Below are 26,377 nucleotides of genomic sequence, written 5' to 3'. Positions count from 1 at the left end.
TAGTGGTCACTGAGAGGGTAGGATATATATAATTATTTTTGATTTCCTATACTTTCCAATATCTTTCATTGGTAAAATTTAAAAAGCCATATATGCTTATTTATAAAACATAAAAGTTATATCCATATTAATAATAGCCTAGGCCAGTGGTTGGCAAACTGCGGCCCCTTGAGTGTGGCTCTTCCACAAAATACCACATGCGGGCACACACGTACAGTGCGATTGAAACTTCGTGGCCACACTCAAGGGGCCAAAGAGCCGCATGTGGCTCGTGAGCCGCAGTTTGCCGACCACTGGCCTAGGCCCGTCACTACCAGACAGAATGACCCAACAGTAACAGTAACAACCACACAGCAGCTGCATGGGTGACCAGGCAGGCAGGGGGGTTAGCGAGGGACGACCAAACAACTGAACAGCAGGCTGCGTGGGATGACAGGGCCGGCAGGGGGTTAGTGAGGGCCAACCAAAGGATGGACCAGCAGGCTGTGTGGGGCGACCAGGCCGGAAGGGTGGTTAGCGAGGGATGACTGAATGACTGAACAGCAGGCTGCGTGGGCAACCAGGCTGGCAGGGGGGTTAGTGAGGGACAACCAAAGGACTGACCAGCAGGCTGCATGGGGTGACCAGGTCAGCGAAGGGGTCAATTTGGGGCAACCCAGCCAGCGGGGGCAGGGGGGGGGTAGTTGGGGGCAATCAGACCAGCAGGTGGGGCAGTTGGGGATGACCAGGCTGGCATGGGGGCGCAGTTGGGGGCAATCAGTCAGCAGGCAGTGGAAGTTAGGGGTGATCAGGCTGGTTGGGGCAGGCAGTTAGGGGCAATCATGTAGATAGGCAGGCAAGCAGTTAGAGCCAGCAGTCCCAGATTGTGAGAGGGATGTCCGACTGTCGGTTTAGGCCCGATCCCCAGGATTGCACCTAAACCGGCAGTTGGACATCCCCCAAGAGGTCCCAGATTGGAGAGGGTGCAGGCTAGGCTGAGGGTACCCTCCTCCCCGTGCATGAATTTCATGCACTGGGCCTCTAGTAGAAACATATTTTTAAAAACATGTTTCTCTTTACTGTCAACTACCCCATATCATAACCTACCTCTTGAAATCCTGTCTCTTCTCCAGAAGTGACCTTTATTGATGTGCTTATAAATATTACTATGTCTTTTGCACAAATATATAGGGCTTTATTAACATAATAGAATTATTCTTGAATTACTATTTAAGATCTCATAAAGATTTCCCATATCAGTGTATTTCTGTGCAGTAGATAAGCTTTCAGACTTTATGCAGTGAATATGTGTTTCTTTTGTAGAAGTGAAAACAAAAATGAACTTTAAATAATAATGAAACAAAATTTTATAATGACAAAGAATCAGACTACATAGATCTTCAGATCATAGAAATAATCTATTCACTCAGCTCCCACACACTACTTACAATTATAATTCGCCTTTTATAAAATGCTGCAACCCCAAACTAATTGTAAATATGAGTAGGTAGTCATTGAGGCAGATGAAGATATTAGTGAGAAGAAATAGTTGAGAGCCTAACCTCAAAAAAAAAAAAAAAAAAAGAAAGAAAGAAAGAAAATAAGAAAGAACTATGGCAATGTACTCTGTATCATTTACTATGTATAGCAGTCTCAGCTACCAAAAAAGTTAAAATTTTATCTTTATTATGTTCTGATTGAGAAAGAAGATCTTTGTGTAATACCAGTTAGAAAACAATCAAAAACAACTAAGATTTTATAATTAAAATAAGAAAACTATAGTTATCTCAAAAACATTGAAAAAGCAATATTTTCTAATTCAATAGTCTCTGTCATTCCAGTGAATTCTGATCTCCACTGGCTTCCCAAATACATCATGGTTACTAGGGAAAGAAAACTTCAGCTTCTCTTTGGGAGATTCACAGCATTAGTCATACCTTAATTACGGGTAAGTTGGCACACATTGCATCAAGAATATACATTAACATTTTTGGTGTCACCAAAATAATAGTTTTCTGGAAATGGAACAAACAGAAGCCCCTCTTCGTAAAAGGGTCAGCCCAAGAACTTCCAGAGGTAAAATAAAGCTGCACAATGAAGTTAAATGTTATCAGCTACTTATACAAGGTAGCTTTGGAGTTAAAAGATTTAAGAAATATGTACAGGAACTATGGGACAAATTGAATCTATTCTATTTGCCTTTTCCTTTTTAGTCTTATCATCCCATTCCCTTTTTTCTATTTAATCTGATTTGAGTAAACCAAACACCAAAGTTAACTTCAATTAGCACATACCAGAATTGTGTGTAAGCAAAATTCCTGTCTGAAAAGAGATTACACTGTACATCCTTACCATTAACACAGCAAAATTCGAAGTGTGGTCACAGCGGCAGTGCAGCAACCCACCCCTTTCTCCATCTTTGAAACAGCCTTCTGTGTCCCAATCTTGCTTTTTAAAATTCCAATAGACACAGGCAAAGGAATAGAACTTGAGTTCCTTTTCTTCGTACTGTGAATTGATAAGACAATTGCAACAGATTTTTAAATGCTTAACTTGGTAGAAAAAATCAAAAAGAATAAGATAATCATATGAGAAATCAGATATGTATTAAGCATGACATCTTCATTGTAGATTAAGGGGGAAAAGATAAAAAATTCAAATTAGCCAATTTTGCATTTAGTTAGTCTGACAAAAAAATATGGAAGGTTTAAGTGAATACTTTCAAAAAAAGACTCTCAAAGAGTTTTTCTGTAAATTTCTTTTGCCCAAACTATCCCTGCTTTTGTAACAAGAGTTGGCTAAATTATTAATTTGTTAATGGGAACACTCACCTGTTGCTGAAAGGCCATTTTAAAAGAAACACTCTGATTGTTCCCAGTGTTATTAGTTGTGCTTGAGATAACTCTTTTATTAATATCTAATTGACTTTTAAAAGTTTTTGATTGGAAAAACTTTCTGTTTTGATACACTATAAAGCCATATGACGTGGCATTACCTGTGAAGGAAAAAAAGAGATGAAAATCAATAAATGAACTACAGAGTAATCAAGAAACAAAGTCCCATGTCATTGTTGAACTGCACAGCTGTTTAATATTGATTAAAACACAGTAAAAATGGTTTGCTGGCTGAACCTTTACTTAATTGAAGTATGTAATCCTATATAGTAAAACCCTAATATGCAAATTGTCCAAACAGCAGAACAATCAGTCACTATGATGCACACTGACCACCAGGGCAGCTCAATGCAGGAGCTGACCCCTGGTGGTCAGCGACCTGCCACAGGGGGAACACCACTCAGCCAGGAGCTGGGCTCACAGCTGGTGGCTGGTGAGCGTAATGGCAGTGGCGGGAGCCTCTCCCACCTCCGTGGCAGCGCTAAGGATCCCTCAGGGTCCCAGACTGCGAGAGGGCACAGGCCAGGCTGAGGGCCACCCCTCCAGTGCACGCATGTCGTGCACCGGACCTCTAGTTAACATATATAATCTGTGGTTGGCCATTCCGCCCATATTAATTTATTTTCCTGAGGTTCAGATTTCTTACCTTCTAAATGGGAACAATAACTCCTCAAAGGGAGTTAACTCCCTGACATGGGACAGGAAAGAGCACAGGGTGAATATCAGGACAGCTGTGCCTAGAGAAGTGTTCTGTGAGGTCTGCCTCCTGTTCAAAGGGACTAAGCAGGAACCAGTCTATTAAGTCACAGAGCCAGGAGTTCAAATTGTTCATATCAGGGACTCTCCATGGAGCCAGATTCTTTCCATCATCCCTTTTTTTCTTTTTTTAAATGATCATATAATTTGCAAACACTGATCTTTTTCTTCCATGTTTTTTACCCATCACCATTTATCCCACCTATACCTTCTTCCACCTCCACCCCTCCCACCGCCCCACCCCCCCGTGCAATCACCCTACTGCTGTCCCTGTCAATGAGTGCTTTCTCTTTTATTTTCTTTTTTTCTCAATCCCTCCCCCACTTAACCAGTCTCCCTACTTCCCCAGCAGCTGTCAGCCTGCTATCTATCTATGAGTCTGTCTCTATTTTGCTTGTAAGTTCATTCTGTTAATTAGATTCCATATATGAGTGAAATCATATGGTAATTGTCTTGCTCTGACTGGCTTATTTCACTTAGCATAATGCTCTCCAGGTACATCCATGCTGTCACAATGGGTAAGAAATCCTTCTCTTTTTTTTTTTTTTTTACAACTGGGCAGTATTCTATTGTGTAAATGTACCACAACTTTTTTATCCACTCATCTACTGATGGACACTTGGGCCACTTCCAAATCTTGGCTATTGTAAATAATGCTGCAATGAGCATAGGAGTGCATATATTCTTTCCAATTAGTGTTTTGAGTTTCTTCAAATATATTCCCAGAAGTTAAATTGCTGGGTTATAAGGCAGTTCCATTTTTAATTTTTTGAGGCAACTCCATACTGCTTTCCACAGTGGCTGCACCAATCTGTATTCCCACCAGCAGTGTACATGGGTCCCCTTTTCTCTACATCTTTCCTAACACTTGTTGTTTGTTGATTTATTGATGATAGCCATTCTCACAGGTGTAAGGTAATATCTCATAGTGGTTTTAATTTGCATTTTTTTATTAGTGATGTTGAGCATTTTTTCATATGCCTATTGGCCATCGGTATGTCTTCTTTGGAAAAGTGTCTATTCAGGACCTTTGCCCATTTTTAAATTGCATTGCTTGCTTTTTGGTGTTGAGTTTTATAAGTTCTTTATAAGTTTTGAACTTTAAGCTCTTATCAGGTGTATTGGGAAATCTGTTCTCCCATTCAGTGGGTTATCTTTTCATTTTGTTGATGGTTTTCTTTGCTGTACAAAAGATTTTTAGTTTGATGTAGTTCCATTTGTTTATTTTGTTTGTTTGTTTCCCCTGCTAGAGGAGATATATCAGAAAAAAATATTGCTACAAGAAATATCCAATGCCCAGCTGGCATGGCTCAGTGGTTGAGGGTTGACCTATGAACCAGGAGGTTACTATTTGTTTCCCAGTCAGGGCACATGCCCAGGTTGTGGGCTCAATCCCCAGTGTGGGTGTGCAGAAGGCAGCCAATCATTGATGTCTATCTCTCTCTCCCTCTCCCTTCTTCTCTGTGAAATCAATAAAAAAATAAAGAAATATAAAGAAATGTCCAATATTTTACTTCCTATGTTTTCTAGGATTTTTATGTTTTCTAACCTAACATTTAAGTCTTTAATCTTTTTGGAGTTTATTCTTGTGTATGTTGTAAGAAGGTGATCTAGTTACATTTTTTGCACGTTATCTGTTTAATTTTCCCAGAACCATTTATTGAATAGACTATCTTTAGGCCATTTTATGTTTTTGCCTCCTTTGTCAAATAGTAATCCTATATAATAAAAGGCTAATATGCAAATTGACCAAACAGCGGAACTACTAGTTGCTATGATGCACACTGACCATCAAGGGTCAGATGCTCAATGCAGGAGCAGCCACCTGGTGGTCAGTGTGCTCCCACAGGGGGAGCGCAGCTCAGCCAGAAGCCCTGAGCCAGGCTTATGGCTGGTGAGCGCAGTGGTGATGGCGAGAGCCTCTCCCACCTTCGTGGCAGTGCTCAGGATGTCCGACTGCCAGCTTAGGCCCATTCCCCCTGGGAGCAGGCCTAAGCCATCAGTCGGACATCCCCCGAGGGCTCCCACACTGCGAGACAGTGCAGGCTGGGCTGAGGGAACCCTTCCCTTTCCCCTGAGTGCACAAATTTCATGCACCAGGCCTCTAGTTGACTATAAAGACCTGGGTTTATTTCTGGACTCTCTACTCTGTTTCATTGATTTCTGTGTCTGTTTTTATGCCAGTACCATGCTGTGTTTCTTTTGTTTGTTTTTATATTTTTATTTATTTCAGAGAGAAAGGGAGAAGGAGAGGGAGAGGGAGAGAGAGATAGAAACATCAATGATGAGAGAGAATCACTGATCAGCTGCCTCCTGCACACCCACTACTGGGGATTGAGCCTGCAACCCAGGCATGTGCCCTTGACCAGAATCAAACCTGGGATACTTCCGTTCACAGGCCGACACTCTATACACTGAGCCAAACCAGCTAGGGCCCAGTACCATGCTGTTTTGATTATTATGCATTGTGATATAGTTTGATACTAGGTAGTGTGATTCCTCCAACTTTGTTTTTCTTTCTCAGGATTGCTGTGGCTATTCGGGTCTTTTGTGGTCCCATATGAATTTTTGGAATATTTGTTCTAATTATGTGAAATAGGTCATATGGTATTTTCATAGGAATTGGTATTTCATAGGAATTGAATCTGTAGATTGCTTTGGGTGGTATGGACATTTTAATGATGTTAATTCGTCCTATCCGTGAACACAGTATATGCTTCCACTTATTTGCATCTTCTTCAACTTCTTTCTTCTGTCTTACAATTTTCTGAGTACAGGTCTTTTACATCCTGGTTACATTTATCCCTAGTATTTTATTCTCTTTGAAGCAATTGTAAATGGGATTGTTTTTTTAGTTTCCCTTTTGGTAGTTCATTATTGGTGTATAAAAATGCAACTAATTTCTGCCCTAGCTGGTTTGGCTCAGTGGACAGATCATCGGCCTACAAACTGAAGAGTCCTGGGTTTGATTCTGGGTTGCAGGGTTGCAGAAGGGGGAGTGCAGGAGACAGCCAATCAGTGATTCTCTCTCATCATTGATGTTTCTCTCTCTCTTTCCCTCTCCCTTCCTCTCTGAAATCAATAAAAACATATTTTTAAAAAATTAAAAAATAAAATTCTGGATATTTATATTGTATCCTGCTACTTTGCTGAATTCATTTATCAATTCTAGTAGTGTTTTGGTGGAATCTTTAGGGTTCTCCCATCATTTCTTGAACTATTTATTGGTCTCTGCTATTTCATGAAAATTACAAGCTTTCCCAGAGCTGGAAGACTATTGTGACACATATCTTCAGGACATTGGAAAAGGTGCTTAACTGTTCCTTAGCAATCCTAGAAGAACATGGCCACAGCCAAGGGTTTTATGGTGAGGCTGATCAGGGCAGCGGTCAAACAGAACTACCTAAGGAATATCTCCTAACACTTCATACAGCTGTTGGCCATATTTTAAATAATAGAAAGACCAACAATAAGTATACTTTTTAACTTAATTAATTTCCTAAACTGTGCTCTCTTTTACAAGTGTTACATGGAAAACTAAAAAAGTGGCAGTTAGGTCAGTCTATATATTCAGTCATGAAACTTGAGAAATCAGCAGGCAAGATCCTGACAGCCCATCAAATGTCCTTCACAGGCTAGCAATGGGGTTGCTCTAGCCTCAACACACTGTGTTTTTTTTAATCCTCACTTGAGGATATGTTTTATTGATTTTTTAGAGAGAGAGGATGGGGGAGAGAAAGATAAAGAAACATTAATATGAGAGAGAAACATCCATTGGTTGCCTCCCATATGCCTGACTGGGGACTGGAAATTGAACCTGCAACATTTTGGTATATAGGAGAACGCTCCAACCAACTGAATCGCCAGGCCAGGGCTCTAGGACTTTTTCATGGCACATTGAAATTGTTCCTTCTGGACACTAAAGGAGAAAGTTAACCCTAAAAATGCAATAAGGCTTCCTCTTATTTTTATAAAAGAATGGCATGCTTGATATAAAATTCAAATCCATAGAAGTATATTGATTAGAAGATGGCCCTGCTGGGAGGCTCAGTTGATTAGAGCCTCATCCTAATACAAAAAGGTTGTGGATTTGATCCCTCGTCAGGGCACCTATAAGAATCAACCAATGATTATAGAGGAGAAACCGAGATGGAGGCATAGGTAAACACTGGAGATTGCTGCCTCGCACAACCACTTCAAAAATACAACTGAAAGTCATAACGGACATCATCCAGAACCATAGGAAGGCTGGCTGAGTGGAATTTCTACAACTAGAAGGAAAGAGAAAAGCATACCGAGACTCAGAGGAGGTGCGATGCTGAAGTAAATACAAAGGTGCAGAGGTGCATGCGGAGAGGGCTGGTGGCTGAGGACACTATTGTCTTTTTCAATCGGGAGGGAGTCTCAGGCTCTGAGCTCCAGTTCCAGGCAAGTCTCTGGGGACCCAGACTCATACGGGAGAAATGGGACTGTCTGGCATCGGTCGGAACTCGAGGGCAGCTTTCTCTTGGAGGCACTCGTGGTGATTGCCAGGACCTCTGAAGGCAGGACTGAGAGCAGCCATACTGCTGGCTCACTTGGCCCACCCTGTTGATCCCCTGGGACCCCACCCCACCCAAGCTGTGCACGGAGGCTTTTGCATATGAAAGGCCCGGCCCTTTGTAATCTGAAAATAACTTAACAAACTGAAGCTGCCCCAAGGCCCCAGGGCAACTTGCATTGCTTTACAGCTGGCTTCTGCTGGGTAGCCTCAGGAAAAGGCTAGATTAGCACCTCCTTAGATCCAAGAGCCAGTGTACCCAGTGGTCAGGGTGGGACCATCCAATTACAACTCCTCAGATCTATAAGGGGCACACTCAGGGGGCAGACTCAATGAGCACCAAAGCTCCACTGAAGCAAGTCTTTCCCCATAAGGGTGTCTTCAGCACAGAAGTTCTCCCACTGCAGACACAGCTGATTCTCACAGCCAATTGGCCTGGAGGTCAAATCCTCCCAGTTTTACCTACAACAATCAAGGCTTAACTACAACAAGACTGTGCACAAAGACCACAGGGCGTACACCAAGAGTGTCTACCTCAGGTAATTGGGACCCTTAGCACAGAAAGCCACTCTATCAACACAGTGAAGCATAAAAAATGCCGAGACAAAGAAACAGGACACAAATGACAGAAATGGAGGAAAGCAAACTGCTGGATATAGAGTTCAAGACCACACTTTTTAGGTTTTTCAAGAATTTTCTAGAAACCGCCGATAAATGTAGTGAGATCCTCAAGAAATCTAGTGAGACCCTCGATGTTGTGATAAAGGACCAACTAGAAATTAAGCATACACTGACTGAAATAAAGAATATTATACAGACTCCCAACAGCAGACCAGAGGATCGCAAGAATCAAGTCAAAGATTTGACATATGAAGAAGCAAAAAACACCCAACTGGAAAAGCAAAATGCAAAAAGAATCCAAAAATACGAAGAACTGTAAGGAGCCTCTGGGACAACTTCAAGAGTACCAACATCCGAATTATAGGGGTGCCAGAAGATGAGAGAGAGCAAGATATTGAAAACCTATTTGAAGAAATAATGACAGAAAACTTCCCCTACCTGGTGAAAGAAATAGACTTCCAAGTCCAGGAAGCACATAGAACCCTAAACAAAAGGAATCCAAAGAGGACCACACCAAGCCACATCACAATTAAAATGCCAAGAGCAAAAGACAAAGAGAGTATCCTAAAAGCAGCAAGAGAAAGAAACTCAGTTACCTACAAGGGAGTACCCATACAACTGTCAGCTGATTTCTCAACAGAAACTTTGCAGGCCAGAAGGGAGTGGCAAGAAATATTCAAAGTGATGAATAGCAAGAACCTACAACCAAGACTACTTTATCCAGCAAAGCTATCATTCAGAATTGAAGGTCAGATAAAGAGCTTCACAGATAAGAAAAAGCTAAAGGAGTTCATCACCACCAAACCAGTATTATATGAAATGCTGAAAGGTATCCTTTAAGAAGAGGAAGAAGAAAAAGGTAAAGATACAAATTATGAACAACAAATACACATCTATCAACAAGTGAATCTAAAAACAAGTGAATAAATAATCTGATGAACAGTATGAACTGGTGATTATAATAGAATCAGGGACATAGAAAAGGAATGGACTGACTATTCTTGGGGGGGAAAGGGGTGTGGGGGGGTGCGGGAAGAGATTGGACAATAATCGTGCACCTATGGATGAGGACAGTGGGTGGGGAGTGAGGGCGGAGGGTGGGGTGGGAACTGGGTGGAGGGGAGTCATGGTGGGAAAAAAGAGGAACCCATGTAATAATCTGAACAATAAAGATTTAATTTAAAAAAAAAAAAGAATCAACCAATGAATGCATAAATAAGTGGAACAACAAATCTTTCTCTCTCTCTCTCTCTTTCTCTCTCTCTCTCTCATCAACCAATATATATATTTTTTATCTAATAATAGACAAACATGGTAATTAATCGTACTTCCAACACGCTTCCCATTGGCTGATCAGGGTGATATGCAAATTAACTGCCAACCAAGATGGCGGTTAACCACCAACAAAGATGGTGGCTAATTTGCATACTGCAGGCAGGGAGGGACAGCGCCATCCTACCTGCCCCGCTGCCATCCGGTCCAGCTATTTGCGACCCTGGTGGCAGGCGGCCAGTATGGGAACAGACTCAGGGCTGGCGGTGGGACTGCAGCAATCGGCCACCAGCCACGCCCACAAACAGCCCTCCTGGGGGGATCCCAGGCTGACAGGTGCTCATGCACCAATCTGCCAAAATGCACACTGGGGCCACCTTTGCCCTGCACGAACTATGCTGCTGGCAGAGGGGAGTAGGGCCTCTGGGAGCAGGGCAGGAACTTCCCGGGGTTTGCGACAAGCAGCCCAGAGCAGAGTGCGTACTATCCCTGCTGGTAGCTGCTTGCTCATTCACTTACTCCTCATTCACTCACTCATTCACTCACTCAGCAAACCCTCTCAGGTCCCTGGCACCAGGCCAGGCACAGAAGTTGAAGCAGGATAAGACAGAGCTATGTCCTCAAGATGTTAGTAATTCAGTAGGGCGAAGCAGGCACATGAATGAGGCAGTTGTATGCACAGATGCAGTGTGCTGGGTTCTGTGAGGGCTGTAACTAATGCCAACTTTGTTCTCCTGATAAAATGGGGCCTCGGGAGCCAAGCCGCCCAAGCCTGTAGGCCTGTGCCTAGGCCAGGAGTGGCCGGGGTCCCGGAACATGACAGAGGGTTCAGGTCGGGCTGAGGGGTCTGGCCCCACCCCTCACTCTCATCCCTGAGTGCACAAATTTTTGTGCACCAGCTACTAGTATATATATATATATATATATATATATATATATATATATATATACACACACACATATGGAAGGCCCTGTTCACACCTCTCCTCATTCCTGAAGTATCTTGGTCATTTATTAGAAAATCATTATCTCATCTAAATATTCAGATTCATTAGAATAAATTGTATTTACCACTATCTTATAATTTTAAACAATCTCCATATTTCTAGATATACCTCATTCATTTTTTTTATTTATATTCTCCTCTTTCTTTTCTTCATCAAGTTTGTTAGAAGCTTATGTATTTCATTTGTCTTTTCAACAATTTTTCATTTTGTTGATTAAGTCTAGGATTTGTTAATTTTTATTTTTATTAAGTTCTACCCCTGTATTTATTAATCCCTTCCTCCTAGCTTTCTTGACATTTATTTTATTTTTATGCCTCTTTGCTGAATGCTTTATTTTTAACACCTTCTTTTATTTTCTAATAAATTTATTAAGCATATATATTTTCCTTTAAATTAATCTTCACCCACATCCTACGGGTTTTGATCTATGATGTTCTCATTGCCATTAATTTTCAAGAAATTTGTAATTTGCACTTTAATTTCCTTTCTAACAATGGTGCTTTAAAATTTCTAATTGGATAAATGTTGGCTATTCTTTTGTGGTACATACATACTTTTATTGCATGGTCAGTAACTATATATATCCCATGTGAATTTTATTTTATAATATATACTAGAGGCCTGGTGCACAAAAATTTGTGCATTCAGGGGATGGGGGGTCCCTCAGCCTGGTCTGTGCCCTCTCGCAGTCTGGGACCCATCAGGGGATGACCACCTGCTGGCTTAGGCCCACTCCCAGGGGATTGGGCCTAAGATAGCAATCAGACATCACTCTGGCAGCCCGGCAGCCCTCGGGGGATGTCCACTTGCCAGCGGGGAGCAGGCCTAAACTGCAGTCGGACATCCTTAGCGTTGCTGAGGAGGCAGGAGAGGCTCCCACCACCACCGCTGTACTGGTAGCCATCAGCCTGGCTTGTGGCTGAGCAGAGCTCCTCCATGTGGGAGCTCACTGACCACCAGAGGGGCAGCTCCTGCCTTGAGCGTCTGACCCCTGGTGGTCAGTGTGTGTCATAGTGACCAGTCATTCCCAGTCTTTCTGTTAGAGTCAGTTTGCATATTACCCTTTTACTATATAAGATAGCGGTCTGGTGCACAGGTTGGGGCCAGCTGGTTTGCCCTGAAGGGTGTCCCGGATCAGGGCAGGGGTCCCGCTTGGTGCCTGGACAGCCTGGATGAGGGGATGATGGCTGTTTGCAGCTGGTCACACCCATTCGGGGTGGAGGTCCCCACTGGGGTGCCTGGCCAGTCTGAAGGCCGTTTTCAGGCTGGCTGGTGACTGAAGCTCCCAACCTCTCCTTTTTTTCTTTTCTTTTTTTTTATTCTGGGATTTATTTACCTTCTATGACTGTCACTGGAGCTGAGAGCCGGCTTTAGCTCTGAGGCTCGACTCCAGCTCTGAGACCTCGGCTGCTGAAAGCAGGTATCTGGGCTTTGTTTAGTTTCTATAATTGCAACATAGTTGCTTAGAGTGCAGCTTAGAGCTGGGCAGTGGCAGGCAGGGAACCTTGGCTTCCTCCATCACTGGAGCAAGCAAGCCTCCTGTTCGCTTCAACTGCCTGGCTGTCAGCCGCCATCTTGGTTGGCAGTTAATTTGCATATCACCCTGATTAGCCAATGGGAAGCGTGTCGGAGGTATGGTTAATTACCATGTTTGTCTATTATTAGATAGGACAACTTTTCTATATGGCCTAATAAATGGGTGGTTTTTAAAGCACTCCATTGATATTTGAAAAGAGTTTTTACTATGCATCTTCTGTCTACAAACAAAATTACACACACATAAGTTTATATAAAGGTCAAGTTTATTAGGTATATTTTGTCTACTTGATCTTCAATTTCTGGGATAGTTGCCCTAATTTCTCTCCTTACAAAAGTATTTCCAATAATTTTTGCCCATACATTTGAGTGATGTGTTTTTAAGGGAACAAAGAATTAAAATATAGATAAATTTGGAAGCATTTTAAAAATCAATATAAAAAATATGTCCCTTTCAGTCCATTCTGAGTGTTTTTTTTAGACTGTGTTTTTTTTTAACCTACTCAACTATATTAATAGTTCATATGGAAGAAAAAATTAGGTCCCTATCTTCCACCAAACACAAACATAAATTCTAGGTGTACTGAGACCTAAATATAAACACTACAAAACCCAGAAGAAAATATAGGAGACTATCATTGTGACTTTAGCGCAGGGAAGGATTTTTCTTAAAAGGTGCCAATTATAGAGGAAAAGATTAATACAGTGCAGGTTAAAATTTGGGTGTGACAGAAGACGTTAAAAACAAGCAAAAGAGAGAAATCAAGATGGCGGCATAAGTAAACAACTGAAATTGCTGCCTCACACAACCACTTCAAAACTACAACTAAAGACAAAACAGACATCATTCAGAACCACAGGAAGGCTGGCTGAGTGGAAATTCTACAGCTAGAAGGAAAGAGAAAAGCACACTGAGACTCAGAGGAGGTGCAGAAGTAAAGTGCTGAGGTACGGAGGAGCACGTACGGAAAGGGCTGGCAACAGAGGACGCCGGTGTCTTTTTCAATTGGGAGGGAGAAACAAGTTCCCGACAGCCCTGACTCCAGTTCCAGGCGAGTCTCGGGGGACCCAGACTCATACAGGGAGAAACTGGACTGTCTGGAAGCGGGCGGAACTCGAGGGCAGCTTTCTCTCAGAGGTGCTTGCAGCGATTACCGAGGAACACTGAGACCCAGGGGCCTCTTAGGGCAGGACTGAGGAGCAGCCATAGCTGATTGCTCCGCCCTGTTGATTCCCTGAGACCCTGCCCCACCCAAGCTGCAAGCAGAGGCTTTTGCATATGAATGGGCTGGCCCTTTGAGATCTAAAATTACCTAACAAACTGCAGCTGGGTCAGAGAGACCCAGAACATCCAAAAGAAGGCCCAAGGCCCCACAGCAGCTTGCATTGCTTCATAGCTGGGCCTCATCTGAGCACCTCCAAACACCAAACAAAGAAGAGAAAAGTAAAGATCTCTCCATAGCTCCTGCTGGGTAGCCTCAGGCAGAGGCTAAATTAGCACCTTCTCAGAGATCCAAGAGCCAGTGTACCCAGTGGTCAGAGTGGGACCATCCAGATTACAACTCCTCAGATCCATAAGGGACACACTCAGGGAGCAGACTCAGTGAACATCAAAGCCCCACTGAAGCAAGTCTTTCCCCATAAGGGTGTCTTCAGCACAGAAGTTCTCCCACTGCAGACACAGCTGATTCTCAAAGCCAATTTGCCTGGAGGTCAATTCCTCCCAGTGATACCTACAACAATCAAGGCTTAACTACAACAAGACTGTGCACAAAGCCCACAAAGGGGTTCACCAAGAGTGTCCACTTCAGGTAACTGGGGAGGCTGAGCCACTGGGCCCTGTAGGACACCTAGCACACAAAGCCACTCTATCAACACAGGGAAGCAGCCAAAATGTAGAGACAAAGAAACAGATCACAAATGACAGAAATGGAGGAAAACAAACTACTGGCTATAAAGTTCAAAACCAAACTTATAAGATTTTTCAAAAATTTTCTAGAAACCGCCGATAAATTTAGTGAGACCCTCGAGGATATGAAAAAGGACCAACTAGAAATTAAGCATACACTGACTGAAATAAAGAATAATATACAGAGACCCAACACCAGACCAGAGGATCCCAAGAATCAAGTCAAAGATTTGAAATATGAAGAAACAAAAAATACCCAACCGGAAAAGCAAAAAGAATCCAAAAATGTCAAGATAGTGTAAGGAGCCTCTGGGACAACTTCAAGCGTACCAACATCTGAATTATGGGGGTGCCAGAAGAAGAGAGAGAGCAAGATATTGAAAACCTATTTGAAGAAATAATGACAGAAAACTTCCCCCACCTGGTGAAAGAAATAAACTTACAAGGAAGCGCAGAGAAACCCAAACAAAAAGAATCCAAAGAGGACCACACCAAGACACATCATAATTAAAATGCCAAGAGCAAAAGACAAAGAGAGAATCTTAAAAGCAGCAAGAGAAAGAAACTCAGTTACCTACAAGGGAATACCCATACGACTGTCAGCTGATTTCTCAACAGAAACTTTGCAGGCCAGAAGGGAGTGGCAAGAAATATTCAAAGTGATGAATAGCAAGAACCTACAACCAAGACTACTTTATCCAGCAAAGCTATCATTCAGAATTGAAGGTCAGATAAAGAGCTTCACAGATAAGAAAAAGCTAAAGGAGTTCATCACCACCAAACCAGTATTATATGAAATGCTGAAAGGTATTCTTTAAGAAGAGGAAGAAGAAGAAAAAAGGTAAAGATAAAAATTATGAACAACAATTACATATCTATCAACAAGGAATCTAAAAATCAAGTGAATAAAAAATCTGATAAACAGAGTAAACTGGTGAATATAATAGAATCAGGGGCATAGAAAGGGAATGGACTGACAATTCTCGGGAGGGAAAGGGATGTGGGGGGTTGGGGAAGAGACTGGACAAAAATCGTACACCTATGGATGAGGACAGTGGGGGTGCGTAAGGGTAGAGGGTGGGGTGGGAACTGGGTGGAAGGGAGTTATGGGTGGAAAAAAGAGGAACAACTGTAATAATCTGAACAATAAAGATTTATTTTAAAAAACAAGCAAAAGAAAAAGTTTATTCTCATACTTAATTCACTTTAACATATTAGCTCTGTTAATAACTGAAATTAGATTTTATAAATAAACACAATATAAACTTTTAAAAAAACAAGCAAAAGATTACTGCAGACTGGAGGGAAGATATTTGCAAGTTCTGTGACCAAAAAACATTTATTAACCAATTAGAATTATATAACCAATGAGAAATATACTTAGTCTTTCCAAAATAAGTTCATTATAGCATTCTGTTTCTTTTTCTTTTCTTTTTTTCTTCTTCTTCTTCTTCTTTTTTTTTTAGGGAGAAAATAAGTGTAAATGTGTGTGTCTGGTTTGCTTATTATTATTGTAAAAGAATCAGTCAAACTTTTTTAGACTTTTTAAAGTACAAACATTTCAAGTTAGACATAAGAATTTCTGCAGGGCCATGTGCAAGAGAATAGAGAGCCCATGCTTGGCGCCATATTAGTGGAAACAACTGAAAATTGGTACTAGTAAGTGATGCCTGGGTCAATTACCTAAAATATCCCCAGCACAGGTGTATAGGGTGAATCCTAGTAGGTGAGTGCCAGGAACAGAGCTTGTGCCTGAATATTTTTTAAATGTATTTTTTTAATGAGCCACATTAGCTAGATTTTTATTAGAAAAACAGATTTGTGTCCATGGCCAAGGCATTTCAATTCTACTATCCTCCAAAATAGTTTTGAAAAGGAAGAAAGAAGGAAAGTAATCATCTCTATGACCTAGAATTGTAAAGATTACTGTAATCTGGAAGAGCTCTAACATACTCAAATGCAAATTATTCAGTGTGACACTGTGTAAACATTATTTTGCACTCAGTGATTTTTAAATTATTAATTCCATGAACTTGGGTGCATTTTTTAAAATATAACAAAGTTTGAGACCTACTTGTTGATGTATTGAGCCAGATCTGAAGTTCAGTCATTTTATTTGGATGAAAACTGTCCTCCTTTGGATCTACACGTGTGTCACCAGTAAGAAGAGAATCGCTTGCTCCTATGAGATGGAGGAGAAAAGTATATTTTAAAAGTCTACATTTTCATGAATAAATCATTAGTTATGGTTGGTAGCAGAATGCTCTCTGATATTACAAACACAGAAAACAAATAGTTCACCTTTCTGCACAGTGAAGAGAACACCTGTAGACCCCCCAGTGTCTTTCGGATCGGAAGTGACAGACTGTACTGCTATATTAGGGTCCACCACTGAATTATTGTCCAAAGACCAGGAATATTTCTCCATTTCGGTAATAAGCCTGCATAGAATAAAACATAACAATATGATAGTCAAGAGATTCATTGTGAAATCAGAGGTGTGTGTATGTTCTCTCCCATGTTCCAGTAGAAAGGTGTGACCACAGAACTCATCAGATTACAACATTAACACAATCACCTAAAAATAACTGCTTTCTTTAGCAGACTCATCCTTTGTCATATACACCTTTTTCAAAAGCTCTGGTGGACTATCTCCACTGAAGGGCACCTTCTACATTGATGCCAGAAGGCTGGAGCGCTGGAATGACAAATTTCCCAATAGAAATAATCTTTACCATGCTGCTCTTCACATAGAAGGATGGTGTTGCCACCCACCATTGGCCAGGCATGGGATTCTTGTTCCTCCAGTGGTAAGACTCAGTTTCCACTTATTCAACTCCCTCCTCTCACCCAAACTGTTTGGGATCCAAAGCATCTCTTGTAAGTTGTTCATTCCTGAGGTGACAGTTCATACGGAACTATGGAACAACAGAACTTTAAACTCATTGACCCATAACCAAATAATGCAGGTTTTCACAATGTTCTTTTCTATCTTGGATAAGTTCAAAAATAGATTAAATGGAAAGTGGGAGGGAGTGAAGGGAACCTGTCAGTTTGTTTCCTATAAGAAATATTTGCATTATTTCTGTACTTGACAAAACAAAATCTCTATATATACCATAACTGGTTCAATCTAGTTTTGCCAGAAATTGACGAATTTCATGAAAACATAATTGCTGAAAATTTTAAATCTTTATATCTGCCACTAAAATGTCTTTTCCCTTCCCCAAGAGAGATAAAAAAGAGAAATTTTAAAATAAAACACTTTATAAAGAGAATGTACTAATCATTCATATGGAAATATTCAAGTTGGCTTCTGTTTCAAAGGTTTTACGTTCATAACAACATTTCCTGTTATTTCCAGCAATTTACACTATGTATTGCCCACTTAATAAATAACAATCTTACTCCAGAGCTGCTTTCAACCTAACAAGACTTCAACCTGCTAAGAACATAATTCATGCAGTTATTTAACCAACAATATCCATTGAATACCTACTAAGGAGTTAGTGTTCCAGAAAACACTGGGGATACTAAGAGGAGCTCATTCGGGCATTTGAAGGACAAAGGGAAAGACATACTAAATATATGGGGGGGGGGAATGTTTGCCATGTTCAGAACCACTTTCAAAGGGTAGCTCTAGTCACAGCCACCTCTATTTGATTCTTTCTTTCTCTTGCCATAACTAATTGGATTACAGATGGGTGCCTGCCTGGGAATACCCAATCTGGAAGCTGGTCATCAACTTGATACAAAGGAGTGGAAAAAAACAATTAGATTTTTTCACTTAGGAATTTTCTATTTAGTACAGCAGATATATCAGGAAAGTCATGGTTTAGAGGGGGACCAGAGAGAGCATTATATCATTTGTCAGGACAAATACAAATTAAAAAGAAGAGGCTTAATTCTTCCTGTTGAAAATAAGGGAAGAAATTGTCCTCCCCTCCTTTTTCCTTGAACATTTTATTTTAGAAATGTTGCAGATACTTTTTCCTCTCTTTGAAATGTAAATAAAATTTTTTGAAGACCACATTGGCATTTTGTCAGCTTTGACCTAGGAATGTCTTCCTCAAGGACATGAAAGCCATCTCTTTGAAATGTAAACATTAAGGCAGAGAGTACCCCTATTTCCCCGTTTCTGTGGGAAAATGGGGGCCTAACTTCCTTGATTGGACATCCTGCTCCAACTTGCAAAACTACCTCCTGTAATAAGGATATGAGAAGTTTGTATTCCCTCTGGATAAAGTCAGTTAGCTCTCACAAACGGTCACCTCACTTACCAGGTTATGTTACGATATCCTATGTCTGACAAATAGTGCTGTCAACTTCTCTTAATTAAGGACTAGTCATTGTTTATCTGAAAACATGTATGTACTGGGTTATATCTGTTAGTTTATATAAAAGAGGTGAGATTCTTGTCTGTTTTTACAAGCTCTTAGCAGGGGTCCTAAAACTTTTTAAACAGGGGGCCAGTTCACTGTCCCTCAGACCATTGGAGGGCCAGACTATAGTTTTAAAAAAAACTATGAACAAATTCCTATGCACACTGCACATATCTTATTTTGAAGTAAAAAAACAAAATGGGAGCAAATACAATATTTGTATTTGCATGTGGCCCGCAGGCCGTAGTTTAAGGATCCCTGTCTTAGAGGTTTTCCTGTGGTGTGTGTCACACTCTGGTTTAGTGCTTATTCAATAATATAAGTGTTTTCTTTCTCTACTACCTTTATAGAGAGCATTTCTGGGTTGGGACAATATTTTTTTCTATTCCCCCAACATCATGAACAGGATTAAATTATTAGAAAGCGGAAATTAGGAGTAAAGATATGAAGTAAATATGGTTATTGAGTCGTGTTCATTATAAAGACATGACCTTTTTTTAAAATATATTTTATTTATTTTTTACATAGAGAAAGGGAGAGGGATAGGGAGTTAGAAACATTGATGAGAAACATCAATTCAGCTGCCTCCTGCACACTCCCTACTGAGGATGTGCCCGCAACCAAGGTATATGCCCTTGACTGGAATCAAGCCTGGGACCCTTCAGTCTGCAGGCCGACGCTCTACGTTCTCCATCTTGCCCCAAATCCTCCATTTTGGGGCAGAGCCATGTGCTCATCAAGGAGCTTCTTCCCAGAAGAAGCCCAAGCCTCTGCTAGCCACACCTAGGATTTCTTTAAACTAACCAATGATAATCAAGGGAAGTGCGCACCATAGATATGACCACATCCTGTGTAACAAGACACTGACTTGCGCCTGGCCAATCGGCAGGGCCCACAGTCCTCTCTCCTCCCCTTACTATAAAACCCCTCTCCCCACAGAGCTGGCTCGCTCTCTGCTTCCTGTATGCGTTGGCTAGTGTGGTAGATGGGGAGCCCGAGCTAGCTCAAAAAAAGACTCTTTTGCATCTTGCATTGGACCTGGATCCCTGGTGTTGTTTTTTGGGGGGATCTTGAAATCTGGGCATAACAGGAACTGAATCCATAGGACTTACGTAAAGATCACAAGGGAGAAGGGAACTGATAGACCATGATTAGAAAGACAGACTAGAAATTTAGAGTGGGAGAAAGGAGGAACTGAGTGTGGTTATATTATTTCATATTTCAACGTGTTCTATATTTAAAATGGTCATTTATCCTCTAACCACTTTCTTTGTAGCCATTTGGATATTACACACAAAATTCTTTTTTTCTCCATGTCGTAAGCCAGTAAAATTCATAATTATTTATTGTTAAGTTTCTCATCTGCATCATGATCTGACTTTCTCAGCCAAGTCCTATATCTCTTTCCTTAGCTTTCTCACCAAAAGCATCCACTACTCCCCTTTCCCCCTCTAGCAAGGCTGCAAACACAGAGCTCTCAGTCTCCATGTTCCCTCAACATAGACTCTGGGCCCCATGGCCACTTCCTTCTCCAGCTTCAAAAAAAAGGGAGTGTCTCTAGCTGGTTTTGCTCAGTGGATAGAGCATTGGCCCGTGGACTGAAGGGTCCTGGGTTTGATTCCAGTCAAGGGCATGTACCTCAGTTGCAGGCTCAATCCCCGGCCCTGGTTGGGCTGTGTGCAAAGGCAACCAACCATTGTGTCTCTCTCACATCAATGTTTCTCTGTCTCTCTGTTTCTCTCTCTCTCTCTCTCTCTCTCTCTCTCTCTCTCTCTCTCTCTCTCTCTCTCTCTCTCTCTCTCTCTCTCTCTCTCTCTCTCTCTCTCTCTCTCTCTCTCTCTCTCTCTGTGTTTCCACTCTCTCTAAAAATCAATGGAAAAATATCCTCAGGTAAGGATTTTTTTTAAAAAAAGGGAGTAACCACACTCCTAGAAATTTGAAGTCATACAACACACCAGTTAAACTGTTTGCACAAGCTTTACCATCCTCTCTCAGAATTATAATATTTTGAACGTTCTATTTCATGCTTTTGTGCTTTTTCTACTTTAAAGACTCAACAGGTGAGGAAACTGGTCTTGCAAGGCGTCAGGCCATAAAAACTGTGAACAATGCACTGCCCCAGGACAGATCATCTGCTGTGGCCTGACACCTGGGGCCTTCCTGCAGGGCCAGGAAGGGGGTAGGGGGCATATCTGCAGACAAAGACCCCAGCGGGATATATACAGACAGGCTCTCTGCATGTTTCTTCACTCCGATTTGGAAATTATTCCCAGAGTCCACTAGTGCAGTGGTCGGCAAACCGCCGCTCGCGAGCCACATGCAGCTCTTTGGCCCCTTGAGTGTGGCTCTTCCACAAAATACCACGTGCGGTATTTTAAATATGAGGGAAGCTTTTCTCAACAGGTTTCAGGAATTCAGAAACAGCAAAGCGACATTAGACTTTGTTTAAAAACCTCTCAATGCTACTGTAACAAAATTAAATGTTTCTCCCTTTAATATTGGCATTGGCAACTTTGAAATGCAATTGCTGGATTTAAAAACCAAAGAACTGTGGAGCTCAAAATTTGAACGTCTTTGTGCTGATATAGGAATATTGGAGAAAAATAAATGTGAACTTAGTTCACAGCACAAGTGGCCTGCTTTGAAAGACCTGGAGAAGGAAGATATGTTGATTTTTAACACCTGGAATAGTATTCCTCACTCATATAATCAACTGAAAAAACTAGCGTTTGCTGTTCTTTCCTTATTCGGGTCTACATATTTATGCAAACAATCATTTTTAAGCATGAACCTTATCAAGAGTAAATTGAGAAGTCGTCTTATTGACGAGGACCTGGAATCATGCCTAAAATTAAAAACAACAACATACAAACCTGACTTACCCAAACTTTCCAAGGAGATGCAAGGCCATTGTTCACATTAGTGTTTGTCAGTCATTGTCATGATTTAATTTTATGGATATTGTAAGGTAAATTGTAAGGAATTTAATTTTATCAATAAATAATATTGTTATTAAGTATTATATCAAGTTTTATTCAACATACCTATAATTTAACTAAGACTTAAAACTTTAAGTAAAGTTTATTAAGTTAATTTAAGGGAATGTTGTGGAGTGAAAGAAGATGTAGTGTTGAGGATTGAGAAAGGTATGTTGAGATGGTTTGGACATATAGAGAGGATGAATGAAAGGAGATAGATGAAACAAATATACAAGATGAGTGTGGATGGGAGAGTTGGAAGGGGTCGACCTCAGCAAACGTACCTCAATCAGACTGAGGACGTTTTTCCAAGGGCCAGCTTAGGAGTACCCTAATTAAGTTAATAACAATGTACCTACCTATATAGTTTAAGTTTAAAAAATTTGGCTCTCAAAAGAAATTTTAATCGTTGTATTGTTGATATTTGGCTCTGTTGACTAATGAGTTTGCCGACCACTGCACTAGTGTTAATAAACGTCGTCCCTCCCTTTCTCTAGGAAGTGTGCTTGGTATTTCTTTGGTCTTCTGTAACACAGGTACTGGTTATCATAATGAGAAAATTGAGAATTAGTTGTAGGAATTTCTCCCAACAAAATAATGTGTCATGCAAACAAAGATTATGTATAAGAATGTTGATTGCAAAAAAAAAAAAAAAAAGAATGTTGATTGTTCAAAATATTAAAACACTTAAAGGAATCTAAATGTCCAGTGGCAGAGAACTTCTTAAATAAAAATTCACTCATTTATGCAATAATCTAAAATTTATAATGTGGATGTATAGATATTTATATAAAAATGTTTATATACTATTATTAAGTGACAAAAAACAAGTTTTAAATCAATAGATTATGTAATGTAATGCACATACAGGGAAAAAATTTTATAAGAATATATACCAACAGGTTAATAAAGGCAGAATGATTTTTTAAAATTTTCTCATCCATATATTTTTTATTTTTCCATAATGAGCATGTGTATTTACTTAAATTTTAAAAGAGTTAAGAAGACTATATGTAAGATAAAAAACACACACAGTGAATCCTAATGGGAGGCCTCTATGAATAAAGTACATGAGTTTTAGTTTAAATATACACCCAAAAGAAATCCAGAACATAGGAGTCAAGAAGAAAAAAAACAGGTATAGAGTTGGATCCCTTTTGTTGTTCAATGTAACCATGGGAATGTTTAATCAAAATACACCAGGATCTTGGGGAGAACTGAGTTGTGGGTGGGAGGCTACCAATGTGTCTTACAAAGTTATGCTGTTATTTGCAGCTCTGTAAACTGAGAAAAGAGCATGAGGCACTCCTGCTGTGCATGCTGGCTGCCAGCTGGGCATACCAAAACAAGTAAAACAAGTTCTAATCTAAATCATCCCAGTTACTCCCTATCCATGGCCACACCTGGAACTAGGAGTTAACTCCATCTAGTCACTGATGATCAGTAGAAGGCCAAGGTTTTAGTCTGCATCCCATAGGAATCAGCCAGTGAGCGCATCCATGAGAGAAATAAAGACATTTCTATTAATGCTTTAACCTAGGAAAGTAGACAGCACTTTGTCAGGTTTTTCTTTCCAAATTGGAATTGTGCTTACGTTGAAAAGGCCTTTTCATCTTTAGCAACAGCTGCTTCAATATACTCTTCACTGGCATTTAGAAGTTGACTCACTGTTGTGACAGCAACTCTTTTTGCCTGCCAGGAAGAAGACACCAGTCATCATAAGGACATCATCATGACCTTCATTATCATGGACTATTATGGTATCAAGTGGAACTGAAGGCTTAGTTTTTTATCTACAGAAGATGGCAGAGAGAATAAAGATAAGGCACAGTGAAATATAAATTAAGGCAGTCAATTAGAAGGCTTAGGTCTCTGAATTTGACCTCAGAGCAAGGTCTTCACAGAACCTCCTCCTCATCCCAAGAACACAAAAGCCAATGCTCAGATACAAATGCAGAAACAAAATAAGAAGAGCGCAGGGCTTTAATTGTCAGAACATCACAGCTTACAATATTTAATATAACTTACTCGTTACACCTAGTGTACCTATTAGAGTTAGTAAAATATTTTTCTTACAATTAAAACATCAGGAGTACATTGAAAGGATCTCTGTGCATTTGGTTACTGTTTAACTGCCCTCTTTGGGGTTATTAATATCCTTCTGTCTTTACTGGCTAATCCTTCCACAAAGTCTACATTTGGTGGTCATTATTTTTCAATTCCATTTTTATTACCTTGTGATTTTAATCTCCCTTAATTTTCAAAGGAGCTAGGATAACATAAAATAATTTTTTGAAATAAAACATTTAAAGAGAAGAGAAGAAAGGAATAGGTATTTTCAGGTCATGCCGATATTCAACTGGTAAACACTGGGTCAGTCCATTTTGGTGGCTTATAGCCTGTTTGACCAGTACTCAAGCTGTGCCAACTGATAAATGTTGACTATAGTTCTTGTCTTCAGGTACCAGAGTTTAGCAGTTTATGATATCAGAAATGTAAAGTAGGCCAAAGTTTTTTAAAAGCTAAAACTAAAATGCAAATATGCTTAGCAGGAAGAGATCGGTTTAAAACACCATGTTCCAAAGTGAGTTCCTTGGAAGACCATTTCATCAGTTACTTGCAATTGAATAGGGATGCTGAGGCCAAATGCAATTGGCAAACATATTAATAAGATGAAACAGAGTTGTTTGTTATAGACTTTCCGGATTTAACATGGTAATGATCATTGTGACTACCCTCAAAGAGAATATTTGGACAAAGAGCCCTTTATTTCTTTGAGCATCTCTCAGAAAGAGTACTCTGCAAAATGGTTCTAAGCAACCGAAATCATGCCCAAGTCCATATCCTGGAATAAGGGGTAAAGTTTGGGATGAGTTTCTTTCTTTCTTCCCCTCCCTTTTTAAAAAACCTTGTGAGTTTTACCTCAGGTGGTGCATTTCTGGATGAGTTGAAGATCTGTCCAACCACTTTAGTAGCAGAAGTGATGTTCTCATGATTTAAATTATTGATATTAGATGTTAAAATCTGGACTTCTTTAGAAACAGTTGAAATAATTGAAGAATTTTTTGATGAATTATTTATCTGTTTTATAAAAAAAAGCAAACCTAACTTTTTACAACTACATCGAAACATTTCAAGCAACTACAAATGAGTGAGCTGGAATTTAGTTGAACCTCAATCACCTCTATCTCCACTTAGTTTTTCATTATCTGTTTCTTTTCTTGTGTAACTTATATAACAATTGTAATCTTATATAACAATTCTATGCTGTTGCATATAATAATTTTTAAATGGATTTCTATTTTATGTCTTTTTCATTTCATTTTCCAAGTTATTCATTTTTATTGTATTGTACATGATTATTGGTCTACAATGGGTTGGAAATTCTAAAACTAGCTTTTCAGCACAGATAGTGTGGGCAGCACTGACCTAGACAACCTCAGGTACCAACTGGCCCCCGGGCTCTGCTGTGCACTTACAACATGTTAATCCTGTCACTAGTGGGGCTGGAGGTCAATCTCTCTCTCTCTCTCTCTCTCTCTCTCTCTCTCTCTCTCTCTCTCTCTCTCTCTCTCTTTCAGTTTTTCACTAGATGGCAGCATCGTTTCAAAAATCAAACCAAAGTCACAGGCTATTCAAGCTTGGGAAAGAGTTGGAAGCAATATCCCATCAGTAGACAGTAACAATGCTCTCATTCCATATCCAGGTCCCTGCTGCGTGCTAGGCACTGCTAAATGTTTTACAGGTGTTACTACATTTAATCCGCAAAACAACACTGAGTTGAGCATTCTCATCCCTATTTAAAGCCTTGGAGAGGGTAAGGAGCTCACCCAAAGTTCATGCAGCTTAGAGGTGGCAGAGCTAATAGTCAAACACTGTTTTGTCAGATTCCAGAGCATGAAGTCGTTCCCACAATCTGTGTGGCTGGCACAACCTATGTGGTTGGCACCACCTCCACATCCTCCTACCACTCCTACTCCCACCTCCACCCCTGCCCGTGTATGATATGGTTCAGTGTGGACTTTAAAATAAAAAGCAGCACCATCACTTTTGGCTGTGACTCATCAGGCAAAATACTGCACTTCTCAGAAACACAGTTTTCTCATCTATAAAAAGAGTACATTCATACGTATCTATTGGGGTGTTACAGGAATTAAATATGATAAAACAGCATATGTAAAATGTTCAGCACAGCACTTAGCATGCAGTCAATGCTCAATAATAAGTAAGTGTTATTAGCTATAATCCTATCTAATAAAAGAGTAATAGGCAAATTAGCCATCACTCCATCACAAAGATGGCGGCGCCCAGTCCCCTCAGCCCTGCCGCTGAAGTGTCCAAGCCTGTTGGCCAGGCAGGTGGCGGGGGAGGCAGGGGGGAGCACTCCATCACTTGTCACCTGGCCGGGGGCCACAAGGGTGAGCAGCAAGGCACGATCTGTCCACTCCGGCAGCCGATCCAGCCTCGCCACTCCACTGCCGATGGGGTATCCCGAGGCAGCGG

At 40.6% G+C, this 26,377-nt stretch overlaps 1 protein-coding gene across 4 annotated transcripts in view; it reads right to left on the bottom strand.

Moving 5' to 3' along the window:
- Positions 1–26,377, bottom strand: part of ADGRG7 (adhesion G protein-coupled receptor G7) — a 91,104-nt gene that overhangs the window by 31,564 nt on the left and 33,163 nt on the right. For 3 of the 4 annotated variants that reach the window (XM_059687995.1, XM_059687998.1, XM_059687997.1), the window contains exons 6-11: positions 24,797–24,955; positions 23,469–23,566; positions 16,816–16,955; positions 16,589–16,696; positions 2,811–2,974; positions 2,332–2,487 (exon numbers count right to left, since the gene is read on the bottom strand). In XM_059687995.1, coding sequence (XP_059543978.1) covers positions 2,332–2,487; positions 2,811–2,974; positions 16,589–16,696; positions 16,816–16,955; positions 23,469–23,566; positions 24,797–24,955 — 825 coding nt within the window. The remainder of the gene's footprint in view (positions 1–2,331; positions 2,488–2,810; positions 2,975–16,588; positions 16,697–16,815; positions 16,956–23,468; positions 23,567–24,796; positions 24,956–26,377) is intronic. The other variant, XM_059687996.1, reaches the window with a different exon arrangement.

Source organism: Myotis daubentonii, chromosome 3 (assembly GCF_963259705.1).
Source record: "Myotis daubentonii chromosome 3, mMyoDau2.1, whole genome shotgun sequence".
NCBI lineage: Eukaryota > Metazoa > Chordata > Mammalia > Chiroptera > Vespertilionidae > Myotis > Myotis daubentonii.
This window is presented reverse-complemented; position numbering and strand designations above follow the sequence as displayed.